At 36.9% G+C, this 27049-nt stretch overlaps 1 protein-coding gene across 3 annotated transcripts in view; it reads left to right on the top strand.

The window, feature by feature from the left end:
* Window positions 1-715: 715 nt before the first annotated feature.
* The window catches only part of RBM25 (RNA binding motif protein 25), a 54707-nt gene continuing 28373 nt past the window's right edge, over window positions 716-27049 (top strand). Inside the window, exons 1-7 of one of the 3 annotated variants that reach the window (XM_087448271.1) lie at window positions 728-874; window positions 8179-8295; window positions 8408-8528; window positions 14392-14441; window positions 16335-16502; window positions 21240-21297; window positions 22754-22914. In XM_087448271.1, coding sequence (XP_087304397.1) covers window positions 8254-8295; window positions 8408-8528; window positions 14392-14441; window positions 16335-16502; window positions 21240-21297; window positions 22754-22914 — 600 coding nt within the window. In that variant the 5' untranslated portion in view covers window positions 728-874; window positions 8179-8253. Of the gene's footprint in view, window positions 875-6217; window positions 6288-8178; window positions 8296-8407; window positions 8529-14391; window positions 14442-16334; window positions 16503-21239; window positions 21298-22753; window positions 22915-27049 lie in introns of all 3 variants that reach the window. The other 2 variants (XM_087448272.1, XM_004426321.3) reach the window with 2 other exon arrangements.

Here is a 27049-nt window from a genome sequence, read left to right as displayed (position 1 = left end):
AAGCAGTTGAGAAACAAAGGCTTGGAAATAGATACTGACCATAAAGTCCCTAAATTGAATAATCTAATCATTCGTGATTAGTTTATTTCCACTATTCTAATAAGTGAAATTCTTTTTAGCACGTTTACATTACAGAATGAAAGCTGTGTTAAATGTTTTTACAGGCCGTTTTAAGTATTTCAAATATCTTCTGGCCACCTCTTTGGCCCTAACAGCGCACATAAGCGTTTTGTGTGTGTGCGTGCATCTTTCAAAAAACCATCACGACCTTTGCCAATTATCTCTTGGTATCGATAGCTGTTTTCTAGGGCAAGATCAGCACTTGGGGTTTCCACTGAGCTTCTGGGTGAGGTCCAGTTATCAGTCCATCGGACCTCAGGGAACAGAGCAAGGTCCTAATGCCCGAAACACAAAACTACAAAAACTGAGACATCTTCCACCAGCCCTCGCTCCGTGCCCAGCAGGAACCTTGACCTCAAGATGGCGTCGCGTAGTCATAAGATTCAATCAGCTCCAATCAAAAATGGCAGGGTGGGTCGTCATTCACAGCTTGAGCCTTTCTAGTCCCCACTAGGCGCTCCTTCTCGATGGTTATTCGCTGCTGCATAGTGATTCAGAGCCAACAGTGAAGACTATCTATATACATTCTTCTCTATGATTCTTCTTTCCACTCCCCCGGCCGCAGTGCACGCCGGGCAAGAGGAAGACCTCCAGAAGCTCCCCGCGCAGCGCGGCTGTGTCTGCGGCCTGTGCGAGTAGGTGCTTTGGGAGCAGTCTCCCGGCGAGCGGCGCGCAGAAGCCTCGAACCGGTAGAGCCCTCTCGTAACCTGGAGCCCGGAAGGCCTTGAAGACAGTACCGTTTCCTCAGCGGCGGGTGAGTTCATGCCTCTGAACGCGTGTGGAAACCGGGAGACCGGGTACCTCGGCTGGGGGAGGGAAAGCCGGAGAGGCAGCGACAGGGCCGAGGTGGGATGGGGGTGAGGGGGGGTTGGGGTGGGGGAGGGGACGGGCACGAGGCTTGGGTTGCTCCGCTTCTCTGAGGCCTTGGAAGCCAGTGGGCCCAGCAGGACCCGGTGGAGGCCGGACCTACCGCCAGAGCTTTCCTCTTTGCATTGTCGCCCACTTTCCCTTTCCCTTCCACGGTCCGCCACAGAGTGGATCGCCTCGGCCCTTTCTGGGCTCCACGTTTGCCACAGAACGGTCGGCCAGTCCCTGGGGAGCCCTTCCCTGAGGCCCCTCTCTGGCCCGAGCCTGCGGAGCCCCACGGTAGATTTCCGGGCCTAGGACACACTTGCCCCGGGCTCTCCCTAGAAGCCAGCCAGCACCCACCCTTTTTTGCGAGCTGCTGGCCACCAACGGATTTCTTTCCCTTCCTCTTTGGTCATCTAGAACCCGCCACCGAAGTGAACTGACCCCCGTCCCCTTGGATGTAGCTAATACCCACCTTTTTTAGCGCCCTTCTGGTTTGCTTGCCTAAGACTGTGATGAGTATTGTGGTCCTGCCCCCTTCCTCCGTTGGAGGTTGCAGTAAACTGTGTCTCCATTCATTCTAGGCGATTACCAAGGTCCACATTAAAATGTGTTACTTTTTTCTCACCCTTCTGTGGTCTTCCATACTACTTTCTAAATACGTTTTTCGAAATAGGTCTAGGAGTGTGAAGATTATTTTGAAGTTATGTAATATGGATTTATATTGCTATGGAAAAGCCATTTTGATACTGGGCAGAGAGCAGCAGACCTTAAGGAGGGAAGAGATTGGACTTCTCTTGCACCAGACTGCTGTAGTGTGAAGGACTGTGAATTAGGTAGTTGGCAGTAGTCTATAAACAATTTTTATATTGTCTTGGGAGCTTTAATTTTTGAAAGATTATTTTCAAAAACATTCAGAGGCTGAGAAAGGCATTCAGTTGGTCATCAGTTCCTCATGATTCAAGTAGATACGATACCATTCGAATTAATTTAACTTTTCTTAAAGCCTCGGTTTTCTTCGTCTGTAAAATGAGGGTTATAATAGTACCCATTTTATAGGTTGTTGGGATTGGGGATTAATTGGGAAAAGTCCTTAGTGTAATACCCAAGTACCATAGTGTTTAGTCCATATTAACTGATATTGTTTGTTATTTAAGAATTAACTGATATTGTTTGTTATTTAAGAATTTTTAGTGAAGTACAAGAGTCTAACCCTGACTCTAACATTTCTTCCAGTGTACTCTGAATAGACTTTTATAAATAAAGTCAGTCCTTAATAAGAAGTTTCTCATTGGCATGTTATTACTAGAAAGAGGCATTGTGATAGAGTGAAAACAGCCTTTGGATTGGTAATTTCAGGATAGTGGGGACCTTGGAGTCCCCATATGCTTATTGTGTTCCCTTGGACAAGTTAGCTTTTCCATGTGTAAAAAGAGAATAATATATCTATACCAGGTAATTTGGGAGATTAAATGAGAAGAATAAATATTGAAGGCTTTTGTAAACAAAAGTAAATAAAAATGTTAGTTGATATTTTTATTAAATATTTCTTCTTCTAGGGGTTAGATTTCCTTTTTGGTTCCCAAAGTGGATTTTTTTCCTTTTTTTTTGGTAGGGTACCAAAACACTTTTAGAAAGAAAATGCTTTTATTGTCCCACTGTTGGCTATTGGCACCATATATTAAAAATAATTTTGACAAGTTTTTTTAAATTTTGTGGTTTGCTATCTTTTTGTTCCACTGTGGTAAGACTCTAAATATATTTTTTAAATAAAATGAGTACATTTTAACATTGGGCAACTACTTCAGACTTAATAGAAGTTTGGGATTTTCAAGTTATTTTTGGCCACAGACAGATTAGCTACATACTTTTCTTGTTTACACATGATTTAGAGAAAAATTGTATTGACTCTTATAACTTTGGATGCAAAAGTAGTTATTGAATCTTTTAATGTCTTACAAAAACATTCTGTGTATTTTTTTAAATCTCTTAGTGGTCTTTTCTGATAGTACTATTGCCATTCATAGAAGAGGATTTTGATTGGATCTGCCTTAAAGTTTCTGAACAGCTTTTTTCCTTTTTTTTTTTTGAATTTTGAAACTGCAGAAAGTAAAAAGAACTTAGTATTTCCACTAACCAGAATTATTGATACTGCTTTTTTAAACTTTTTATTTTGATATAATTTCAAATTTAAAAAAAGTTGCAAGAATAGTACAAACAATTCTCAAATACCTTTCGCCCAGATTCCCCAAATGTTAACATTTTACCAATTGCTTTATCCTCCTCTCCTCTTTTTCTCCATGGTTTTCTTATGAAATGTTTTGTTACTAAGTTGCAGATCTGGTGTCCCTTAATCCCAAATTCTTAAGTGTGTGTTTTCTAAAAACAAGAACATTCTCTTAACAACAGTACAATGATCAAAATCAGGAAATTAATATTCATACAATATTGTCTAATCTACAGGTCTTAATTGGGTTTTGCCTGATATTGTCCTGAATTGGTATTGCTTATTTATTTATTTATTTATTTTTATAATTTTATTTATTTTTTCCCCCCAAAGCCCCAGTAGATAGTTGTATGTCATAGTTGCACATCCTTCTAGTTGCTGTATGTGGGACGCGGCCTCAGCATGGCCAGAGAAGCGGTGCGTCGGTGCGCGCCCGGCATCCCAACCTGGGCCACCAGCAGCGGAGCGCATGCACTTAACCGCTAAGCCCCGGGGTCAGCCCTGCTTTTTTTTTAAAGGAGCATTAGTAAGGTGTAATTGACATATAAAATTCACTTGTTGTAAATGTGCAATTCAGTGATTTTTAGTAAATGTACAGAGTTGTGCAACCATTACCCCAAAAGGATCCCTCTTTCCTGTTTACAAGTCACTCTGTTCCCCCCACCAGCTCCAGACTACCACTAATCTTTCTCTATACATAGTATTGCTTTTTAATCATTGAAAATGGTAAAATAGCAAAGTGGAAATCTCAGAAAAAGATCAGCTCCCTTTTTGGAGACAAAACACGAGTATTTTTTCTGAAAAGCTTCCCTGTAAAAGAAACTTTTTGTTAATGACATATTTCCCATTCTTCTTTGGACATGGAACACTTTTTCTTAGGAATGGTTCCTGAAGACTCCCAAGTTTGTGGAAATTCAATTTGAGGAATGGTGTTTTGAAGGGCTTGCCTTGGGCTGGGGCAGTTGTCAGTCCATTGTACCTTGCAGGCTGTAAGCAGAGTAGGAAATGGTGCGTGCTACACTAGTAATCCTTTATATTCAGTGTAGAGCCACTGGACTGGCTGTATAACTTTATATAATTAAACTTAAAATTTGCTCTTTCAGAACAAATAAAAATAATACTTGGAAAAGAACCTGTCACATAATTGAAGCTAGATATTTATTGAATGAATGAATAAGTTGTATATGAGTGTTTGCTGTGGAGAATCTGTTGGTTCATTTGTCTCTTACCATTTCAGAAATTTGGCACACAGCGTCCTGATGGGGTTAGCCTGTAAATCTATCCCTGGTGAAATATTTTGTTTCTATCGGGATAAATCTGTAATGGAGGAATGCTTATAAGCAGTAATGGTATTCTCAGGAGTGCAGGAAAAAAGAATGGTTTAAAAGGGTAAAGAGGAAAAAGAGAAAAGTGGAATGCATGCATATGTTGAGTGGTACAGATAAATCTTATTTAGAAGCTTGTTTTCTATTTTTAGACCAAATTTATTGAGATAAAATTTACATACAATAAAATGCACCCATTTTAATTTCAGTGGATTTTGACAAATGCATAAACCTGTATGACCACTGCCTCACTAGAGATAGGGAACACTTCTATCTTAGGTGGTTGCTTTTGTTACTTTGAGCCATAAAGTTTCATACTTAGCAGGTAAAAATGCTTTGAGCCTTCTAAAAGTGAAGCACTACTATTCAAATATTTTAAAGATGCTATTTAAATCATTTCAGTACTGATAAAATAATGTCTGCATCTCCCTTTTTCTTAACCCCCAACACAATCGCTCAACAGTTGGCTACCTTCAAAGTATATCCAGAATCCAAAACTTGTGACTGCTTTCACCACTACCACCTCTTTCAGGCCACCCTCTCTTGTCTGGATTATTGCAGGAGTCTTTTGATTCTACTATTGTTTTCCTCCAGTCTTAACACAGTGGCCAGTGACAATGTTAAAATGTAAATCAAGTCAAAAACCTTTCAAATGTTTTCCGTCTCATTCAGAGTAAAACCCAAAACCTTTATAGTGGCCTCCAAAACCCTACACACTCTGAACCCTCTCCCCAAGTAATACTCGGCATTTATCTCCAACTTTCCCTGACTTTTGAGTACTCTGCTCCATCTGTTGGTCTTGCTGTTCCTCCTGCAACACTTCATGCCCACCTCAGGCTCTTTGTTTTTTGCTGTTTCCTTTGCTCAGAAGTCTGTTGCCCCCAGATATGAATAGGGCTTCCTGCCTCACCCTCTTTCAAGTCTTTGTTCAAATGTCACCTTGGTGAGGCCTGACCACCCTAGCTCTCTTCCCTACTTCATTCTGCAAAGTACCTACCAACTTTGAATATCTATATTGTTTATTTTAAGAGAATATTACAGTTTTATCTATCAACTATCGGTAAAAACTGATGAACTTTGCTTGTAGTTATAAAAGTTTATTCTCAATCATTTTAACATATGTCAAAATGTAAAACTTTATGTTGAAATAAGTGGTTGATACTCTCATTTTAGGATGTTTAAAGTGAACATTAATATTTATCAGAGATCACCAGAAATGTTTGTTTTCTGAATTTCCATAGGAGGGGCCATTATCTTACTAAGATTACCTTCACCTTTGAAGTTCAGCCTATGAATAAGCAAGTTTTGAACAGTTCCCAATAAAGGGGAAATACTTCATAGAAAAAGTAAAAGTGAATGGAGTGGGTATATTGGCATAAACTAAAATGAAACATAATCGGGTTAACTCTTAACAGAATGAATTTTACGTTTAAAAACCATGAAATATAGTTTAAACACCAAGAAGTTTTCTTTTTTAAATAATTTTTATATCTAATACTTGGGAAAAAAATAATTCATGGCCCAATCTTTGTAATTTTGAGGCTAGCCACTGGGTCATCGCTAGCATAGTACCTGGCATGTGGTAGTTTTTTTTTCCCCCCACCCTTCCCCTGTAGCTTCTTAATAAATTTGTTTAATGAGGTCCTCATGAGTTTGTTTATTGATTTATTCATTGATTAATTTATTTATTCAACAGGTATTAATACCAACTGCCCTCCTAAGAAAGAGCTGAGATAGAGTATTATTATGATAATACAAGAGCCTCTGTAAGTAGGACAGTAGCCCTCTCTGTTTTAGAAGGAGTTACACTTTCCATCCCCTTCGTATAGAATATTTGTTTTTGTTTTGGGGCGAAAAGTATTACAAAAAGATGATTTAAAAATTTAACACATTTATAATCTTAAATTGCATTTTTCCTTTTTAATTTATGCTGATACCTACTTAATATTTTAAAGCATTTCCAGTACCTTATTTGCTAAGTATATGAAATTATCCTAGGAATTTATCTGTAAAGCTTTTTAAATATTTTAAATGTACTGTGTTTTCTGAAATTGAAGTTTAGATTTTATAGACTTATATTATCCTAATTTACTAAGTCGAAAGAACACTGAGGAAGAACAGCTGTGAGCACGAAGGACATACTTTTCTAAGACTGTTTTAAAGAAATGTCTAATAAACAGGTAAAAGATATTTAACCTCATTAGTGATTAGAGAAATGCAAATTGAAACAAGAGGGTAGTTTTTGCCTCTCAGATTGTTATAGTTTAAACACTGATTTACTCCAGTGATGGGGAGGCTATCAGGAAAGGGAATATCCATATATTGGTGGTGAGAATATAACTTTGTACACTAGTTTGGGAGGATCATTTGGAGGTAAAGTGTGGATATATACAGTACTAATCTATATTATAGAATTGCTTGCACAGATGCCTAGAGTTATATGTCCAGGAAGGTTCAACATTATTTGTGAGAGGTAAAAAGTGGAGCCAGCCATCAATGTTGGTTGAACGATTATTTTATGTCTGTATTATAATAGTTTACTGCATTATGAAGCATAGAATAGAACTTTATGAGCTGACATGAAGAGGTGTTAATGAGGGAGAAATGCACACGACAATATAGTATGATTATATTGTTTGCAGAAAAACACAAATGAATATAGATTAGTTTCTGTATAGAAAGATGTTTAGAAGAATACAATGATATATACCAAACTGTTGGGATTTAGGGGCAAGGAAGTGGAAGATGCACTTTTATCTTTCTTCTGAAGGGTGAGTAAAACAGTGTATAAAACACGAAAAGAAAAGAGTAGAGACAAACATTTTTTAAAAGCTTGTAACTTTAGGCTCCTTCAGTTATAGAGAGTAGGTGGAGGAATTTATCCTAGTGTCCAAAAAAAATGTCCTGTTAATCAAATCACTACTTTTAGTGGCATCATTGATATGAGATCAACCCACTTATTAATGGCTGCTTTTTTAAATTGGTGCTTGGAATTCTCGTAGGACATCCTAACATTGGTTTTCTACTTTTTCCAATAGTTGGACACTTGAGTATGTTGGAAAAAAATTTGGGGGGAGGAAAAGTCTTAAATACTTCTTTTAACTAAAAGACAAAATTAAGTTTCTTTTAAGTAATATCATAAACCAAATGAAACAGTTCAGTGTGTTCTTGTATTTTTAAAAATCAAATGTTAGCATCTGATTCTTGAATTTCGTTCATTCATTTCATTGAATTTCACTCAAGAATAGTTAAGAAGTTTGCTTTTAGGTTTAAGAAAAATTAAGATTTTTTCCTCATTGTCACAAATTGTATATTTTCTTTATATATATTTGAACGGTTACAGTGTGACCTGATGTGAGGAGGTTTTTTTCCCCTCAGGTTTGTTCACTGAGGCATTTATTTGTCTTTGAGGAACTGACCAACATTGAATCAAGAAATACTGTGTAACTTTGTAACTTTAGTTTTCAGGGTGCTGATGTGTGTAAAAAAAAATGAATGCATCAGAACACTTTTCCAAAAACCCAAAACTGTTAGATACCTCCCTGGATTCTGAGTTTGGTTTAAAAAGATTCGTTGATGTTTGGTATTTAATTTTTGGATATTAACTGAACCTCAAAATTTTTTTCTTCCTTTATATGTATTCCCATATGATTGTAGGAGTCTATCCTGAACTTAGATCGTGTACATTTTGGGAACTTATTTTAGAAAAGATCTAAGTTTTAAAAATTCTCAATGGACAGACAGAGAAAAGAGGGTCTTTGCCAACTCCTTTGGGTAAGAAAACTTTAGAATTTTGCAGATATTCTAAAAATGAAGGCCAACAAACCAGGCATATCAAATTGTAAAGTTTTCAAATAAAATGATTTGTCATGATTTCTTTCTTTAGACCGCTGCAGTAAGAATGTCTTTCCCCCCTCATTTGAATCGCCCTCCCATGGGAATCCCGGCACTCCCACCAGGGATCCCACCCCCACAGTTTCCTGGCTTCCCTCCACCTGTACCTCCAGGTAAGTTTGTGGATACTGTTGTTGTTTTTTTAACCTTTACTTTTGTCATTGCAATATTAACTTTAGGAACATGATAGGTATGTGACTGTGTTAGTAGTAAAGATGTCTGTTAGCATCATTCTGGAGATGGGATGTCTCATTTTCCTATAGCAGTAGTTTTCATATCTGGCTGACTATCAAACTCATCTGGGAAGTTTTAAAAAGTATCTTTATTTTTGGGGCCAGCCCAGTGGCGTAGCAGTTAAGTGCACACGCTGTGCTGTGGCGGTCTGGGGTTCGGATCCTGGGCACGCACCGATGTACCATTTGTCAAGCCATGCTGTGGTGGCGTCCCATATAAAGTGGAGGAAGATGGGCACAGATGTTAGCCCAGGGCTAATCTTCCTCACACACACACAAAAAATCTTTATTTTTAAAAAATAGGTAATACATTCATATGGTTCAAAAAGATATAAAGTGATGGGGCCGGCCCCGTGGCTTAGCAGTTAAGTGCGCGCGCTCTGCTACTGGCGGCCCGGGTTCGGATCCCAGGCGCGTACCGACGCACTGCTTCTCCGGTCATGCTGAGTCCAAGTCCCACATACAGCAACTAGAAGGATGTGCAACTATGACATACAACTATCTACTGGGGCTTTGGGGAAAAAAATTTTTTTAAAAAAGATATACAGTGAAAAATTTTCCTCACCTTCCCACTAACTATTGCTACTATTCCCTTACTGAAAGAGGGAAACAAAACAGGGTTCTTAGTTTCTTCTTTATCCTTTCAGATATTTTTTAATTCATATTACAGGCCACTGTAAGTATGTATTCTTTTATCCATTAGTTTTTTATTTTTATCTTTTAACAAAGATATATAGTAGCATCCTATGTATATTATTCTGTCCGTTGGCTTTTTTTTACTTGACAATATATGTTGGAGAGCTTTCCAAATCACTATATAAAAGCTTCCTCTCTCCAAAGTTCTATGAGATAAAAAAAAATGTTTAGGCCCCACCCCAGCCCACTGAATCAGATCCTCAGAAATTGGGGCCTAGGAATCTTTATTTTTAACAACTTTACAGGTGATTCCTAGGCATCCATTTAAGCATAGGTAAGAGAACCCACATTTGAGAACCATTTTCTTGAGGTGCATATTAACATTGCTTGGCCTAAGAGAAAGAGAAAGTTTTCTTTTGGTTTATGGATGGTAGTTCAAATATTTTTATATTTTATTTTTTTTTTTTTTAAAGATTTTATTTATTCAGTTTTTTCCCCCAAAGCCCCAGTAGATAGTTGTATGTCATAGGTTCACATCCTTCTAGTTGCTGTACGTGGGACTCGGCCTCACGTTGGACGGAGAAGTGGTGTCTCGGGGCGCTCCCGGGATCCGAACCCGGGCCGCCAGCATCAGAGCGCGTGCACTTAACCGCTAAGCCACGGAGCCGGCCCTATATTTTAATGGGTTGAAAACATTTCATATAAAATCAGTTGCCCTTCCAAAGGATAGTATCTGAGAACTCTCCTTAATTTGCCTGTTAGAAATATTTTCTTTTGACATAGAATCTGAGTAATTCAGGCTGCTATCAGCAAATGATCTTGTATATTGTACAGAAGTGTTTTCTGTTTGAGGAAAGCTTTACACTAGGGACCTGTTTTTAACCATTGGATTATCTATTTGAAGTTACACTGTTTTACTAAAGAGCATGACTGTTGCAAAATCAAAAGTACATTGCAATTGGCTCATATGATGGGTTGTTAATTCATAACACATATGTTACAGGGGCTTAGCTTTGGGGATCTTTACCCCTAGGTCAGGTACGCAGCAATATTGAAGTAGATGTGAAAAGCCACAAGATAAACGTGGCAATTTTTCTGCAGTATCGTTTAAATCTTTAAGAATTTGTGGGTAAATCATAATTTAAAAAATCAGAACCACTATTTATGCATATTTATTATGAGGTAGAATGCCTTTTTTTTTTTTTTTTTTTTTGCTGAGGAAGATTTGCCCTGAGCAAACATCTGCTGCCAATCTTCCTCTTTTTTTTTTTTTTTTTCTTTTCGTATGTGATCCACCGCCACAGCATGGCCACTGACAGATTGAGTGGTGTAAGTCCATGCCCGGGAACCAAACCTGGGCCACTGAAGAGGAACTCAGAGAACTTAACCACTAGGCCACTGAGGCTGACACCAGAATGCAGTATTTGTATAAATCTTTAAGACATAACATGCTTGTAGCAGGCTTTTTAAGCTGCTCTTCTAGACAATCATGGATGTGTATTTGTTACTACCTGCTGCCAGGGATATAGTGTGAAAGTTTAAATACTTCCACTTATTCCATGTAACAATTATTGAATTTTAGTCAGTAACTTAGTTGCTCTTGAATGGACTGTAAAGGAATTTCTGCTGAAAAGTGTGATTGAGAAAATGTTAACAGAAAACTGAATAAAGTTGTCAGCTATTAAACAGATTAATTTAAGAAGGACAGTGTCCTGAGCCACTTTCACTTGGGCCTCAATTTTTGGGGGTCCATATATCCTGATTTTATTTATAAATATATAGTCTCATGATAAGATCTGTTTTTTGATAGGCCTTACTAGTAACCATAATACTTTTTTTTTTATTATTATTTTTTTTGTGAGGAAGATCAGCCCTGAGCTAACATCCATGCTAATCCTCCTCTTTTTGCTGAGGAAGACTGGCTCTGAGCTAACATCTATTGCCAATCCTCCTCCTTTTTTTTCCCCAAAGCCCCAGTAGATAGTTGTATGTCATAGTTGCACATCCTTCTAGTTGCTGTGTGTGGGACGCAGCCTCAGCATGGCTGGAGAAGCGGTGCATCGGTGCGCGCCCGGGATCTGAACCCGGGCCACCAGTAGTGGAGCGCGCACACTTAACCACTAAGCCACAGGGCTGGCCCTGATACTTTTTTTTTTTTAAATGAGAGATTTATTTATTTATTTATAATTATTATTATTATTATTTTTTTGGTGAGGAAGATTAGCCCTGAACTAACATCTGTTGCCAGTTTTCCTCTTTTTGCTTTAGGAAGGTTGTCTGTGAGCCAACATCTGTGCCTGTCTTCCTCTGTTTTTTGTATGTGGGATGCTGCCACAGCATGGTTTGATGAGTGGTGTGTAGGTCCATGCCTTGGATCTGAATCTGTGAACCCCGGGCTGCCGAAGCGGAGCACGTGAACCCAACCACTATGCCACTGGGCTGGCCCCTAACCATGATACTTTTAATAAAGCCTTTGTGTTATAGAGTTATAGGGAAGAATAGTTTACTTTCTATTTCTTTGCGAAGAAATTTAAGGGATTGGTAATGAAGCTTAATCACTTGTTCAGAATCAGGAAAGGTGACAGTGAAAAATCAGTGCCTCAGTTTCTTTGCCAGTAGATTGGTTTTATAGAAAAGATTTTAAATTCCTTTGAATTTTAAAAGAACAAATACTAAATGTAACATTTTCTGATGATCACTATACCAAATTATAAGTGGAAGTAGATGATAAATGGGACATATTTCTCTTAAGGCTACTCCCTGCATATCTTTTAAGATGGGTCAGCAGACCCCAAAACCAGATTTTCAGTATTTCTTCATGCCTGTTTGGTCAATGCTATACTAATGTGGGCATTTATTCACAGAATGGTAACACTGTTAAACAATTCTGATTACATTTGCAGCAGTGTATGGTATCATGTCTGTTTAGGGAAGCATATTTGGGTGATAAATCAGACTTTAGTTGCAGCTCATTCATTACTTGCATTCTGTGTGCAGCATCAGTACTTCAAAAGGTAAATAATGAAATAGTACGCTAAAGTAGTGTAATAATTCAAGACCATGATACCCATCTTCATGTATAATTTTCTTGTCTTGCCTGTTAGTTCAGTTAATTGAACTCTAAGGTAATGTATGTGGAGATTACATTATATCTTAAATTAGAAAATAAATTTGAGAAATAACCATAATTTTTCCTTAAAAAGTAGTGCTTACATAAAAAGAAAGTTTTCCCCCACAGTCCCTGCGAGTTCCCTTCCTCAAACATAGCCTTTCTTATCAGTTTCTAGTGTGTAACTCTCCAGAGATATTCTTTGCCTATCCCAGTGTATTTGCTTATATTTACTCTTTCCCCATTTCTGTTTTTTAAAAACTCATCTAGTCATACACTGTTCACACTTTCTGCACTTTTTCACTTTAGCATGTGTAGGTCTTTGTAATGAGTAGCAATACATTTTTTAATGTAAATTCTACATTGTATGAAATTAGTAAGTTGAGGTAGGAAACATGCTATTAAACTTTTAGTAACTGTTAAAAAGGAAAAAAATGTTTTTCAATTCGTCTTTTTCTGAATGTTTTCTTTAATAGAAAGTTTACCTAGAAGAGGTGCCACCTAGATTACAGTTGGTAAATGGGGGAGTATTTGTTTTTTGTTTTGCAAAGTTAAAAGTGGAAAATTTAGATACAAGTTGATTATAGTTTTGAGAGTCCACTGTATTTAAGTGTTCCATATAAATGATCTCAGTTAATCTCACAGGCACTCTGAGGAAATAATTATCTCAGTATAATTGAGGAAACTGAAGCTGAGGTTAAAAAGCTTGCCCAAGGTTGCACAGCTAAAAGTTATAGAACCAAAAATTGAACCCAAGTTTGATTCTGAAGTCTTAATGTTTTTTTCTATTTTCTACAGTCTTCTATAGACTTATTGATAGCAGTCTTGATTTTTATCTTCTAAACATCTTACCTTAAAAACTGTAAAGTTGGAGCTGGCCTGGTGGCGTAGTGGTTAAGTTTCGCGTGCTCTGCTTTGGCGGCCAGGGGTTCTCGGGTTCAGGTCCTGGGTGCGGACTACACACTGCTCATCAAGCCATGCTGTGGTGCCGTCCCACATACAAAATAGGGGAAGATTGGCACTGATGTTAGCTTAGGGCGAATCTTCCTCACCAAAAAAACCCCACAAAAAACCATAAAGTTTTTTTAAATAAGTTATATTGGAAAATAAGCAGATAGTGTTAAATGTTTAAAAATTTATTACCAGTTTTAGATGGAAAATTATCTTAAATTGATGCTAAATTTGAACTGAAGAGTGATTTCAGAACTTCTTGAGATATATTTAGAAGCATTTTAAAATTTATGTTAGAAAAGTAGACAGATATTTCACTGATTTTTGCCCTCATTGCAACCTTTTTCTTAGTTCTCAAATGGTAAGATTTCTTCATTAGTTATGTACACAAGAACTCTCAATACAGCAGCTACTGATTAGTAAACAGTGTAATTGAAAACAAAAAGCAGATTCCACTAAGATGTCAAAAGTAGATAGCCCTTTGACAGCTCTTAAACCCTCAGAGCAGCAGATGCTTGTTTTAGAGATTTTCTCTTTGACAGTGACTGACATTACTGATCTTATTTTTTACATGATTTTTTTTATAAAAGTAACAGGATTCTTCCTAGGTTTCCAGATTAATTTCTCATTTTATATACTTTTTTTTTTTTTTACCTTCAAAGGATTTGTTTTTACTTTTAAAGGATTCATTAATAGCATTGTTGACCTGTAAGTGAATCTGTATTTGTGCAAGTTGGCTGATTTTGAGGATGTACTGAAGCAAACGAACATGAGTTGATAACTATCCAGAATTTTATACTCCTTAAGCATATTGTGGTAGCCTTTTAGCTTTTAGAATAGTTTTTTGTTGTATGTAAGTTTGTATAGACTGACCTGATACCACATTGCTTTTGAAAATAAGGCATTCATCAGTATCTCATTTTCTTTAGACCTACATTTCCACTTAAATTAACTATGAGTGAGGATACATATTTTATGGGATATAGTTGATATAGAATACAATCATATGTAATTGTATTCTTAAGACTCATTATACTTTTTTCTTAGGGACCCCAATGATTCCTGTACCAATGAGCATTATGGCTCCTGCTCCAACTGTAAGTATAATTTTAAGGAGGAATTAGGAGATATGGTAGTGTTATTGCTTTTAAAGTTAAAAAACTTGATAAACTGAGATAATTTATTTTAAGTGTTTAAAAGAATAATAGGAAGGGAGTGAGAGCATCCATGTATATCATGCTACTTATTTGAATAAGTATTATTTTCACTCAGCTATGCATATATGCAAGTGCCCTTAAAATATGATCCCTAAATAAATAGTTTTACGATTTCCCTCTTATTCTCCAGGCTCTTCATATAATTGTTTTTTTCAGATTTAGGACGTTGGCTCTTCCATCATTCCTTCATTTTCTGTTGGTCCTGGGAGATAGGAAAATGATCTGACATGTCTGATCTCTTAAAAGAGACAAAAAAAGAATGTAGGAATGATCCTAACAGAAATTTAAATTTTGAAATGAAATTTGTATTGAATATATTTCTACCCTCTCCTCCCACCTACCTAATTTTTAGCCCCTTTCAAGCAATTTTTTTTCTGTCCTGTAGTATGATGCCTTCAAGCTTTGTAAACTTTTACTGAAGCCTTTCCTCTGCTGAAGTGTTTCATTATTCAGTCTTACGTCTTTTTTTTTTTTTTTTGCGAGGAGGACCAGCCCTGAACTAACATCCAATGCCAATCCTTCTCTTTTTTGCTGAGGAAGACTGGCCCTGGGCTAACATCCATGCCCCTCTTCCTCCACTTTATATGGGACGCTGCCACAGCATGGCTTAACAAGTGGTGCGTCGGTGCGCACCTGGGACGAACCCCAGGCCACAGCAGTGGAGCACGCGCACTTAACCGCTTGCGCCACTGGGCCAGCCCCCAGTCTTACGTCTTGAACCTTAATTCGCCACGTTCATCAAAGCTTCTGTACACTCGAAGCATCTTAGCTAAGAGTGCTAGTATATTATTGCACATGAATAAATTATAACCCTCTTAACTGTTATTTAACCAGAATTTTTCTTTGAGTTGATAGAATATTAGGCTTCATTTGGAATTCCACTATGAGGGAAGGTAGATCTTATTACTTTCAACTGTTTTTCTACCTGTGGGTTTTGGAAAGGGAGGAGAGTGTTGTTATTCCCAGTAAAAGGGAGATGGGAACTATGTGGGAAAATAGGAATCTGCTGTGAGACAGGCCACTAAGAAGATATGGTTCTGCAGACTAAGGGGGAGTCCAGCCTTTCTTGCATTGGACATCCATTGTTCAGCTATTTTGGAAAACCTCCACATGACAAGTACTCTTACTTGCTGGCATTTTAGCCAAGGAGAAGGTGAGAGTTGGGGTTTGGAGCAGCTCTACCAGTTCACCACTATTTATTCAGTCCGTACTTTGGGTGTTTTGCTCAATTCAGTTACACATACAAAGATGAGTAAGACTGTTCCTTCCTCTGGGAAGTTGAAACTTATAAAGGGAAAATAAGATAGAGACACAAGTAACTGATAAAAGGTAAAATTTAAGTGTGGGGAGAGTGCTATGGGAGTATTTGAATATTCTGCAAGAGGATTAGCAGAGATAATTGAAATTTGCTTTTATGTTAGTACAGAGTACAGTTGTGAGGAAACTTCTGGATATATTTGGTAGTTTTAAATGATTTATGTGTCCTTAAACATTTAAAAATTATGTCTTAAACATAAAAAAATTTCTATCCAAGTATTTGCTTTTCCAAGTTGTTTTTAAAAGAAAGGTAACCTAATAGTGGAACATTACTTGTCATGAATAAGTTTGCATTAATGAAAAATGCTTTGTGCTTAGGAGCTTTAAGTATGTAGAACCTTTAATAATTGCCAAATATTTACTACTTTAAAGTTGATGTTTTTAGCTTAACGTTACATTAAACATAATAGGAAATTTAATTCTCAGATGAAATTTTATTGCCTTTCTTCATTTTAGGTCTTAGTACCCACTGTGTCTATGGTGGGAAAGCATTTGGGAGCAAGAAAGGATCATCCGGGCTTAAAGACTAAAGAAAATGATGAAAATTGTGGTCCCACTACTACAGTTTTTGTTGGCAACATTTCCGAGAAGGCCTCAGACATGCTTATAAGACAGCTCCTTGCTGTAAGTTAAACTGTTTATTTTTCATTTTTAAAACTTTTATTGTTATAAATTTCAAACTTACGAAAAAGCAGAAAGAAGACTCTGAGTAATTTCTCCTTTTTATCTTGAAAAATTTCAATCCTGCCAAAAGATTGAATGAATAGTACCGTGAACACCCTTGTAACACATTTTGCCATGTTTACTTTCTCTCTCTCTCTCCACACACACGCTACATATTTTTTTCCTGAGTAATTTGAGAGTAAGTTGTGACTTTGAGAGTAAGTTAATATTTTACCTCTGAATACCTGTTATATCTCTGAAGACCAAGGACATTCTCCTACATGATCACAAAACCATTATCACGCTTAAGAAATTTAAGGCTGATACAGCATTGTTAACTAATATACATATAGTTCTTATTTAATTTTCCCAATAATTTCCATAATAGCTGTTTTTTGGTTTTGATCTCTGATCCAGTCAAGGATTATACATTGCATTTAATTGTCATGCCTCTTTAGACAGCTTCTTTAATATAGAACAGTTCCCTGCCGTTTTTTGTCTGCTTGTTTTGTTTTTGTCTTTCATGACATTGACGTTTTTGAAGAGTCCAAGTCTTTTGCAGAATCTCTCTCCCAAATTGGATCTGACTAATTTAGATTCAGAGTAAGCATTTTATGCAAGAATGGTTCACAGGTGATGTTTTGTTCTCAGTGCAGTATAGCAAGAGGCACACGATGTCTCTTGGTCCTATTTTTGATAATGAGTTTAGTTACTTGATTAAGGTGGGCAATCTCTCCATTTTAAGGGTACCTTTTCTTTTTTTTTTTTTAACTTATTTCTTTCCCCCCCCAAAGCCCCAGTACATAGTTGTATGTCATAGCTGCACATCCTTCTAGTTGCTGTATGTGGGACGCGGCCTCAGCATGGCCGGAGAAGTGGTGCGTCCGTGCCTGCCCGGGATCCGAACCTGGGCCGCCAGCAGCGGAGCGCATGCACTTAACCGCTAAGCCACGGGGCCGGCCCCTAAGGGTACCTTTTCTCCATTTGTCATTAATAATAAATAATCTCTTGGGCTGGCCCCGTGGCTTAGCGGTAAAGTGTGCGTGCTCCACTGCTGGCGGCCTGGGTTCGGATCCTGGGCGCGCACCGACGTACCGCTTCTCCGGCCATGCTGAGGCCGCGTCCCACATGCAGCAACTAGAAGGATGTGCAGCCATGACATACAACTGTCTACTGGGGCTTTGGGGGGAAAAAAAGTAAATAAATAAAATCTTAAAAAAAAAAAAAAAGTAATCTCTTGGTTAATATTTTGAGACTATGTGAGTCCTTTTCCCCAGCAGCCTTTAAAACAATGATTTTTAGCATCCAATGATGATTGACTGATTTCTTTTAAAGTTTTTATTCTGAGCATAAATAATAAGTTCTTTTGACTTGTGAAGACACTGATTTTCTTTTTTGTCTTAGTTTTAAAAATTTAATGCAGGTGATACATGCACATCATTAAGTGAAATAATACTGAATGATTTTATAATGAAAAATAACAGTGCTGTACTCGCTCCCTCCATAATCTCCACTATTTCTTAGAGAAGTCATTTTTAAATCTCTTCCTTGGGGCTGGCCCCATGGCTTAGCGGTTAAGTGCGCGCGCTCCACTGCTGGCGGCCCGGGTTCGGATCCCGGGTGCGCACCGACGCGCCACTTCCCGGCCATGCTGAGGCCACGTCCCACATACAGCAACTAGAAGGATGTGCAGCTATGACATACAACTATCTACTGGGGCTTTGGGGGGAAAATAAATAAATAAATCTTTAAAAAAAATAAATAAATAAAATAAAATAAATCTCTTCCTTCATTTTATTAGTAGTGTACATTATTGCCATTTCTGTTTTGTAAATTGTATGATCCTTGCATTAAAAAATGTTTAGAAAATAAACACCCAAAGAACCTAGCTTTGCAGATCTTAATATTTTGATTATCATTCCTGTGCATATTTTTTACTTTAATTATGTATTTATATATTCATAAAAATTTATAATTTGCAAGTTTTAATTTTCTATTCTTCCAAAATTTGCTTTTTTCACCCAGCATATCTGTAGCTCTAGTTTTATTTACTTTTCATTGCTATATACCATTGCGTTGTAGAAATATACCATAAATTGTCAGTTTTCTACTTAAGGTCATATGAATTGTTTCCATTCTTTGATAATATGTTTTGCTATATTATTACTGGTAATATCATATCTTCCTAGGCGAACATGAAAAAAATTCTATCATGTATTCTCTTAGACGTGGAATTTCTGAATCTTAGGGCATGCTTGTTTTTAGTTTTACAAGACAGTGCCAATTTTTTCCCACAGTGGAACATTGGGAGGACATTTTTTAAAAAACATCTTTATTGGGATATAATTCATATATCATAAAATTTACCCTTTGATAATGTACAGTTCAGTGGTTTTTAATATATTCAGAATGTTGTACAGATATCACCATCTTAATTCTGGAACATATTCATCATCCCAAATAGAAACTCTGTAACCGTTAGCAGTCACTTCCCATTCTCTCCTCCCTCCAGCCTCTGGCAACCACTGTTTTAATTTCTGTCTCTGTGGATTGGCCTGTTCTGGGCAATTTTATTTAAACAGAATCATAGAATATGTGGGCTTTTGTGTTTTGTCTTCTTTCACTTAGTATAATGTTTTCAAGGTTCGTCTATATTGTAGCTTGTATCAGTATTTCATTCCTTTTTATGGCCAAATAATATTCTATTTAATGGATATACTACATTTTGTTTATTCATTCATCAATTAGTGAACAATTGGATTGTTTCCACTTTTGGTTATTATGAATAATGGTGCTGCGAACATTCATGTATGAGTTTTTGTGTGGACATATGTATATGTTTTCAATTTGAAACATCCTTTTTTAAAAGCTGTTCTTGATTTATATGTTCAGCAGAGTATTTTGTTTTTAAGCTTTCTGTGGATTTCTGAGTTTTTCGCTTTTAAGACTTTTCTTAAATGGTGATCTTTGTTCATAATTAAGAGTTAAGGATTAAAAGGCTTTTGTTGGGCCGGCCCCGTGGCCTAGCGGTTAAGTGCTGGCGCTCCACTGCTGGCGACCCGGGTTTGGATCCCGGGCGCGCACCGAGGCACCGCTTGTCTGGCCGTGCTGAGGCCGTGTCCCACGTACAGCAACTAGAAGGATGTGCAGCTATGACATACAACTATCTACTGGGGCTTTGGGAGGAAAAAATAAATAAAATCTTTAAAAAAAAAAATAAAAGGCTTCTGTTTGCATAAGCTGGGTTTGTAAAATGTTGGGCGTTATTATAGGGTAATTTAGCCAGCAGCCTGACGTTTTGAATGTTAGTATGTGGAGGTCTGTTCTTTGAGGCTGGTTGGTTTCTCTAGAAAACTTCCAGTTTCATGCCTGAGTATATGACTGGCTGCTGCTGTGGGGTTGGGGGTGAAGGACTGAGTTCAAGCATTTCTTATGCCTTTACTTTCTTCCCCTGTTACCTATTCTGTATCTGTCCAGATCTTCTTTCATATCTGGTGCTGTACATTTCAAGCCTGTTCTGTTCACTTTCTTCAGACCGTGACTCTTCAGGCTGTCATCTCTGGGGGTGGGGATAGGATAGTTGTTTGAAAAGCACTCTTCAGGCTTTCTTTGGGGGGTGGGGAAGGGATAGTTGCTTGAAAAAAACTCTGAGGCTTTGATTATTCAGCATTCGTATTGTCTGGCAAGCACCTGTTTTTATTCAGCTTCATGCTTTAGCCCCACTTTCCATTGTGCCCTTTTCCTTAAGTCCAGGTCCACTTGGTTTTGTAGAATCAGTTAGCCTAAAACTGTCTCATCAGTATCTGCATCTGTAGACCCTTGGGGTTAGAGCGTTTTTTGCTCTCCTGAATAAGTTACCATCCATTCGCTTGCATTTTGTCTTTTCAAAATTTTGTTGAATTCTGCTGCTGTTTCCTCATGCTGTATTTGACCATATGGGTTTTTATCTTTATATTCTTTGATTATCATTTTAATGGCTTCTCTGAAGGGAGATGTGAAAAATTCATGCGTTCTCTCAGCTTAGGCATTCTTCAGTTATTTTCCACAAATAACTTTTTTTTTGCCTTTTAGTTTTTACTTTAATACTGTAATTAGAAATAATGTTTAAAAACTTTGAAAGGAAACTAAGTGTCATAATGTCCCACCCTTCAGACAACCTGACCTGTTAACATTTTGCAATATTTCTGATCATTTTATGGAAATTTATTTTTAAGTAGTTAAAATTTTATTGTATATTGCAATTTCACATCCCATGTTATTTTTGCATCCCATATCAAGCATTTCTCTGTGTCATTAAAAATTCTTTACAATATATACATTTGTTTTAAAACATAATCTTTATAGACTTAAAATATTTACTATATAGTTTGTTTTAACTATTATAATATTGGGCATTTTGGCTTTTATGTATATTTTTTGGTAGGCTAATACTGTAAAATTTCTAATTTATTAAAAAGTAGGCAATTTTCTGCAAGTAAGAGTCAGTAAGAATTTATACTTTTCTTTAAAATAATTTGCTGTATTTCTTTTGTATAATTTTTGGGAATTGAGAGAATTTTAAGAAACTTAGTTGCTGGTGTGATCTTTTTTTCTTTTTGGCTTCTATTTTTTTCCTAGTGGGAATAATTGTGCTCATATTTGTATTACAAATTAATTTATCTTGTTAAGTGGGAACAATCTTTTGTTTTCTCTTTGAAGAAATGTGGCTTGGTTTTGAGCTGGAAGAGAGTACAAGGTGCATCTGGAAAACTTCAAGGTAGGTAATTTTTTCCTTATTTATTGAGATCATTTTAACCTGTGTGCATAAATCACTTTTTGCCTGTTTTACTCTCATTGTCCTTAACCATGGGGGTATTCTATTAGCACTCTTTGTCTTCCTTCTTATTGAAATAGGATTAACCGCAGTTGGGAAGATGTTGGCTGAGAGTTGAGATTAGAAAGTGGAAACAGGTAGGAGGTAGAAAAGGGAAAAAAATATTCAGACTAACTGGTTTCTTGTAATATTTCTTTAAGAAGTCCTTTTTGTTTGAGAGCATGAGTGTATGATCAAGACGTAACAATTAGCATTTAGGAAGAAAGTAGGAGAAAAGATGATGCGATGACCTGTTAGTCTTGAAAACAAATAGTTCTTTTCATACTTGTTAGTAGAAACACGTGTTTGATATACATTCTTTAAACACTTTTATTATGGACAAATTCATACATATATAAAATTAGAATAGTATGATGAATTCCCATGTACTCATCACCTACCTTTAATATTTATCAACTCATAGTCAATTGTGCTTAACCTGTACCCTCCCCATTTCTTCCTTATATTATTTTTAAGCAATCCTAAGCACCAGATCATTTTGTCTATAGATATTTTAGTTAGTGTCTCTAAAAGATAAGGGCTTTTAAAAAAATATATCCAGGGGCCGGCCCGGTGGTGCACCGCTTGTCAAGCCATGCTGTGGCGGCGTCCCATATAAAGTAGAGGAGGATGGGCATGGATGTTAGCCCAGGGCCAGTCTTCGTTAGCAAAAAGAGGAGAATTGGCAGATGTTAGCTGAGGGCTGATCTTCCTCACAAAAAAAAAAAAAAAAAGATTCAGAATAAATTCCTCTCTGTGTGGTTATGTCATTAACTGTATACATATTTGGATTCATTTGTTTAATTTTATTTTCAATTTTTAGATTACTCTTTTTAAATTTAATTTTGTTTTCATAACTGTGTTTGTTTAAAGTCAATGGTAATAATAGTGAGACTAGTTATTAAAATGAAACAGGTATAGAAAAATTAGAGTGGTAACTAGGATAAAAGATCAGTACTTTTGTAGTTTAACATCTCAACATTGAAAAGTGCTTTATTTATGTTCAGGCAGCCTGTTCTCACTTACTTGTAGCTGTTAAGAAGTATGGATGGAATGTATTCATGAAATAATTAAAAGACACAATCATGAAATTTGCTGATTCTGCTAAATATTTTGTCAGCACTTCTAATAAGTAGCAGTTTGCCTGATTAGAATTTTTCTTCCTTGTTTTTGTTTTCTCTTTTGGTTGTTTCAGGGTGCTAAAAGTAATTTTTATCAAAGATAATTGAAAGAAAGGAGTGACAACATGAATAATGCTTGATTATAACATTTGGTCTCTAAATGATTTTAATTTTCCATAAATATTTTTAATCTTTCATAATTGATTGATATTTCACTAATTCTTTACATCCATTGCCAGCTTTTGGATTCTGTGAGTATAAGGAGCCTGAATCTACCCTCCGTGCACTCAGGTTATTGCATGACCTGCAGATTGGAGAGAAGAAGCTACTTGTTAAAGTTGATGCAAAGACAAAGGCACAGCTGGATGAATGGAAAGCAAAGAAGAAAGCTTCTAATGGGGTATGTTTTCTATAGTATTATCTTCTCTAGGCCAACTGTGCTCTTTCAGGTTAAATACTTATTATAAATGAGTCTAATATGGGGCTTCACAAGATCATCATCATATGTGCTTAAATGTGGCTAAAATGCAGGAGGGTGTTTATATAGTTTATAGTTATCTTAAGTCTTTTATCTACCCATAGTGGGTGGATGACTGTTGATTTGCTTGTTCCAGGTTGGGATGAAAGTAGTAAGGGAGGCTGGACAAGGTTAACTTGCCAGAGAAAACACTGGTACAAACTATTCCAAACAGAGCTAATTCAATAAGGCAGCTTTGTAAGTAAGTACAAAATATGTTTCAACCTACACAATTTTTATTAGTTGCCCTTTCTTTTAGAAGTACACAGATTCTAAAATGAATGAGAATAAGTCTTACTACTTTCCTCAGGTGGGTGGTTATATTAAGTGAAGGTAAAGTAAAGGGAATTTTTGTATATTGTGTTATAATATATGCATTATTACTCCCTCTCAACAAAGCAAAAAATAGCTAAAACCCGAGTATGTATTTCCTTGTTTTCTCTTCTAGTTCCTTTTGGCACCTCAAGCTGAATGGATCCAAAATAGATTTATTATTACCTTCCTGTCTCTACAAAAACAAAATAACCTTTTTGTGTTCTTCAGTCTTTCATTATCATTCAAAATAGAAATAGCTTTATTGGTTCCACCTTCCCCCCTTTACAAAAACATTGTATGTTCTTTATAAAAAAAAAAACTCATAAAATAAAGCAAACTATAAAGAAATTAAGTGCCACCTGTAATCTTATCACTATTAATAACCACTTTAGATGTTTTTGTTGCATATTCTTCCAGACATTTTTCTCTGTGTGGATGAATAGTTTTAATTGGAATATGTAAATTTGTTTTTCTTTCATAAAGGATTGAATTCTAAGTATTGTTTTGTAAACAGCTTTTTTTCACGTCTATCTTCAGATTTTTTTTTCTTTTTCTTTTTTTGGTGAGGAAGTTTAGCCCTGAGCTAACATCCGTTGCCAATCCTGCTCTTTTTGCTGATGAAGACTGGCCCTGGGCTAACATCCATGCCCATCTCGCTCTACTTTATATGTGGGCTGCCTTCCACAGCCTGGCTTGATAAATGGTGCTTAGGTCTGCGCCTAGGATCCGAACCTGTGATCCCTGGGCTGCCGAAGCAGAGCGTGCGAACTTAACTACTACGCCACCTGGCTGGCCCCTCTTCAGATTTTTAATCATGTTTTAACTGATTCTTTGCATTTAGTTTCCTCTCTTTTGTTACAGTACTGCCTATATTTCTAAAAGATAAGTATAATTTTGAATTTCTTACAGTGTAAGGCCCATATTCTTAGCATGGCATTCAAGAAGTTTGCTCCAGTCTACCTTTCTAGCTTCCCCCATCAATCCCCCTCCATGTGTCAGTCATGTAACCCTACAGACTTCCTTTGTGCTGTACTAGCATCTCATGTCCCTGTTGCCCACCCAGGTTCCCTGTTGAAATTCTATGCATATAGTTATAATTAAGATGTTACTTGATTCATATAGCCTTCATCAATCCTACCCTTGATTCCTCTCAGGCAGGGTTAAATTCTCTCTTCCCATATAAAGCGGTTTTTTTTACTGCTATGTAGTATATATTGTTTGTGTCTCTCCATTTCTCACAGCCCCTTGTACCCTGTTTCATTCCCATATCCTCCCCCATTCTCTAATTGCAGGATAGAAAGGGCAGTAAGTTCACAGACTGTCTCGTCGTCTTATACCTCCATAGAACCTAAGACAATGTCTTGCCCATGGCAAGAATGGAATGAACATTTATTGAATAACGATTACAGTTATATTGCTCACTTGATAATCTTACTGTCCTTACTTAGCTTTATAAGGAAATAATAAAATACAGTTTCTCTAGAGTATAAATTATCTCAAATCATCTCTGTTGCCTGTCACATCACTAAAACCTTAAAACCAACTGCAGTGAGACTTTTCAGGTTTTCTTTGCTCTGATAACTAAATTCTTATTTAAAAATAAAGCATGGATTCAATGTCTTCGAAGTCTGTTGTAGAATTCCCTGGGACTCGTTTTACTGTGTTTAATCATTAGCTTGTGAGGTAGTTTAATTTGTAGCCTTTGCAAGTGGTGTGCTCTGAACATGAGGTAAATCACTTCACTATATATAAATAAGGAAATGCACAATTGTGTGACTTTGTTTTTTTTGTGAGGAAGATCAGCCCTGAGCTAACATCCATGCCAGTCCTCTTTTTGCTGAGGAAGACTGGCCCTGGGCTAACATCCGTGCCCATCTTCCTCCACTTTATATGGGAGGCCGCCACAGCATGGCCTGACAAGCGGTGTGTCAGTGCACGCCCAGGATCTGAACCCCGGGCTGCCACAGCGGAGCACGCACACTTAACCGCTGTGCCACCGGGCCGGCCCCCACAATTGTGTGACTTTAATATGTAATCACCTATAGCAAGAGGAACCACAATTTAATCTGTTTATATCTTCAGGAATGGAATTGAAGCCACCTCCAATAAAACAGAACAATTATTTCAAATAAAATGGAATTCAAATTAACAGACATGACTTCTGGGTGTACTTGGCTTGGTGCCCAGAGGTACTTGAAGTCACAGGACAAATATAGCATATTTTCCTGGAATGTCAGTTTTATTCAGCAATATTGATAAAAGGAAAAAGTTGAGCAACTCTAGATAAAAAATTTTTTTTCAGATAAATATAACTATGTTGTGGAGTAGATTACAGATTTGTCATGATTTTTCAAGATAAAATATGACAGGGTACTTGTTCTTTCTCTTTCGTTGTTGATTTGTTGGAGCAATTTAGAAAACAATGATTTACGGTGGATGATATGAGAATGAAACATTGAGCAACTTGTATGTTACTTTAGTCAGGCATTTTCCTGACTCTCAGGCAGAAGAGAAAACAGGAGAATTGTAGAGTTCTCTTGACTAAAAAAAACCACATGAGTTTGTCTAGAAAGAGAGAGAGATATTTTTCCTGATCCAGAATTTTTAGAGGAATTATGTTCCTGTCTAACAGCTCATTTGAAAGTTTTTATTTAGATTTTGCAGAATTTGTAGAGGCAACTTTTTTGAGTATTTGAATATACTTTATTAAGAGTATTTCATTTGAGGTAGCCGTGCTGATCCTAGTCTGTGTCCTCTTGGTTTCTTGCTGTTCAGTAATAGCAGTATAGGAGTAGAGATTATCTGCTTGATTGTCACAAGTAGTAGGTGTTGACCATACGTTCAAGAATGAATTCTGACAAGTGTTGGAAGTACAGATAATCTCTGGAAAGAGCCACTTGCATTACATTTTAATTGAGGACAGATTCTGGAACATCTTCATATCTTTGCCTGGAAATTAGTCTGGTTGAATCTACGTTTTCTCAGAAGAAAGAGCTCTGTGTTTGCTTAAGTTCCCAAAGAAGTCCTTATTTTGAGTTCTAGAAGTCAGTGCCCAAGAGTGAGCCTAGAAGAGCTGTCTTTCAGCTTTACAACCAGTAGCTTTACTATTGAAGCTTTTAATTCCTCTGAAAAGAGCCAAATAGGTGGGCCACATAAACATCTCAGATATTCAGTTGATTTCTGTGATCCTCTTGTACTGCTAAACCCTTTACCTTTTGTTGCCCAGTGTTGTCGAATGTGCTGTTGCTAAAGAGGAAGCAGAAACTGAAACTCAGGAAATTGTTTATGGTCAAGGACCCAGAGGTAGAGCTTAAGTTGAAACCAAAAATAACTTTTCCTTCCATGATATATCTAGTTATTTTTGTTTTTCTTACATGAACAGTCAGTTAAGAGATTTGAGCTAATAAGCTTTCCTTCTAAAAATGTGCATTTTCTCTATAGATCAAGGGGCAATAGTTATTCGCAAGGTAGTGTGAATTAGTTCACTCCAAATGCTTTATTTCTAATTTAGGTAAGACCAGCTGTAGTAATATTTAAATTTTGATGTAGGATGGTGGTGGTAGGGAATTTAGGGGCTGTGGGTATTTTTAGGTGAGTAGGCCTTTGGATTTATTAACCCAACTTCTATCATTATACTTAGACAAGTGTGGAGATGTGTAGAGGGTTCGTGGAAGGGAATTTAGAATGTAGGGAGAATGCTAAA

The sequence above is a fragment of the Ceratotherium simum genome, chromosome 24 (assembly GCF_057802395.1).
Source record: "Ceratotherium simum simum isolate JZ-2026a chromosome 24, ASM5780239v1, whole genome shotgun sequence".
In the NCBI taxonomy this organism is placed as follows: domain Eukaryota; kingdom Metazoa; phylum Chordata; class Mammalia; order Perissodactyla; family Rhinocerotidae; genus Ceratotherium; species Ceratotherium simum.
Note: the sequence above shows the minus strand (reverse complement) of the source record. Positions and strands in the feature narration are given on the sequence as shown.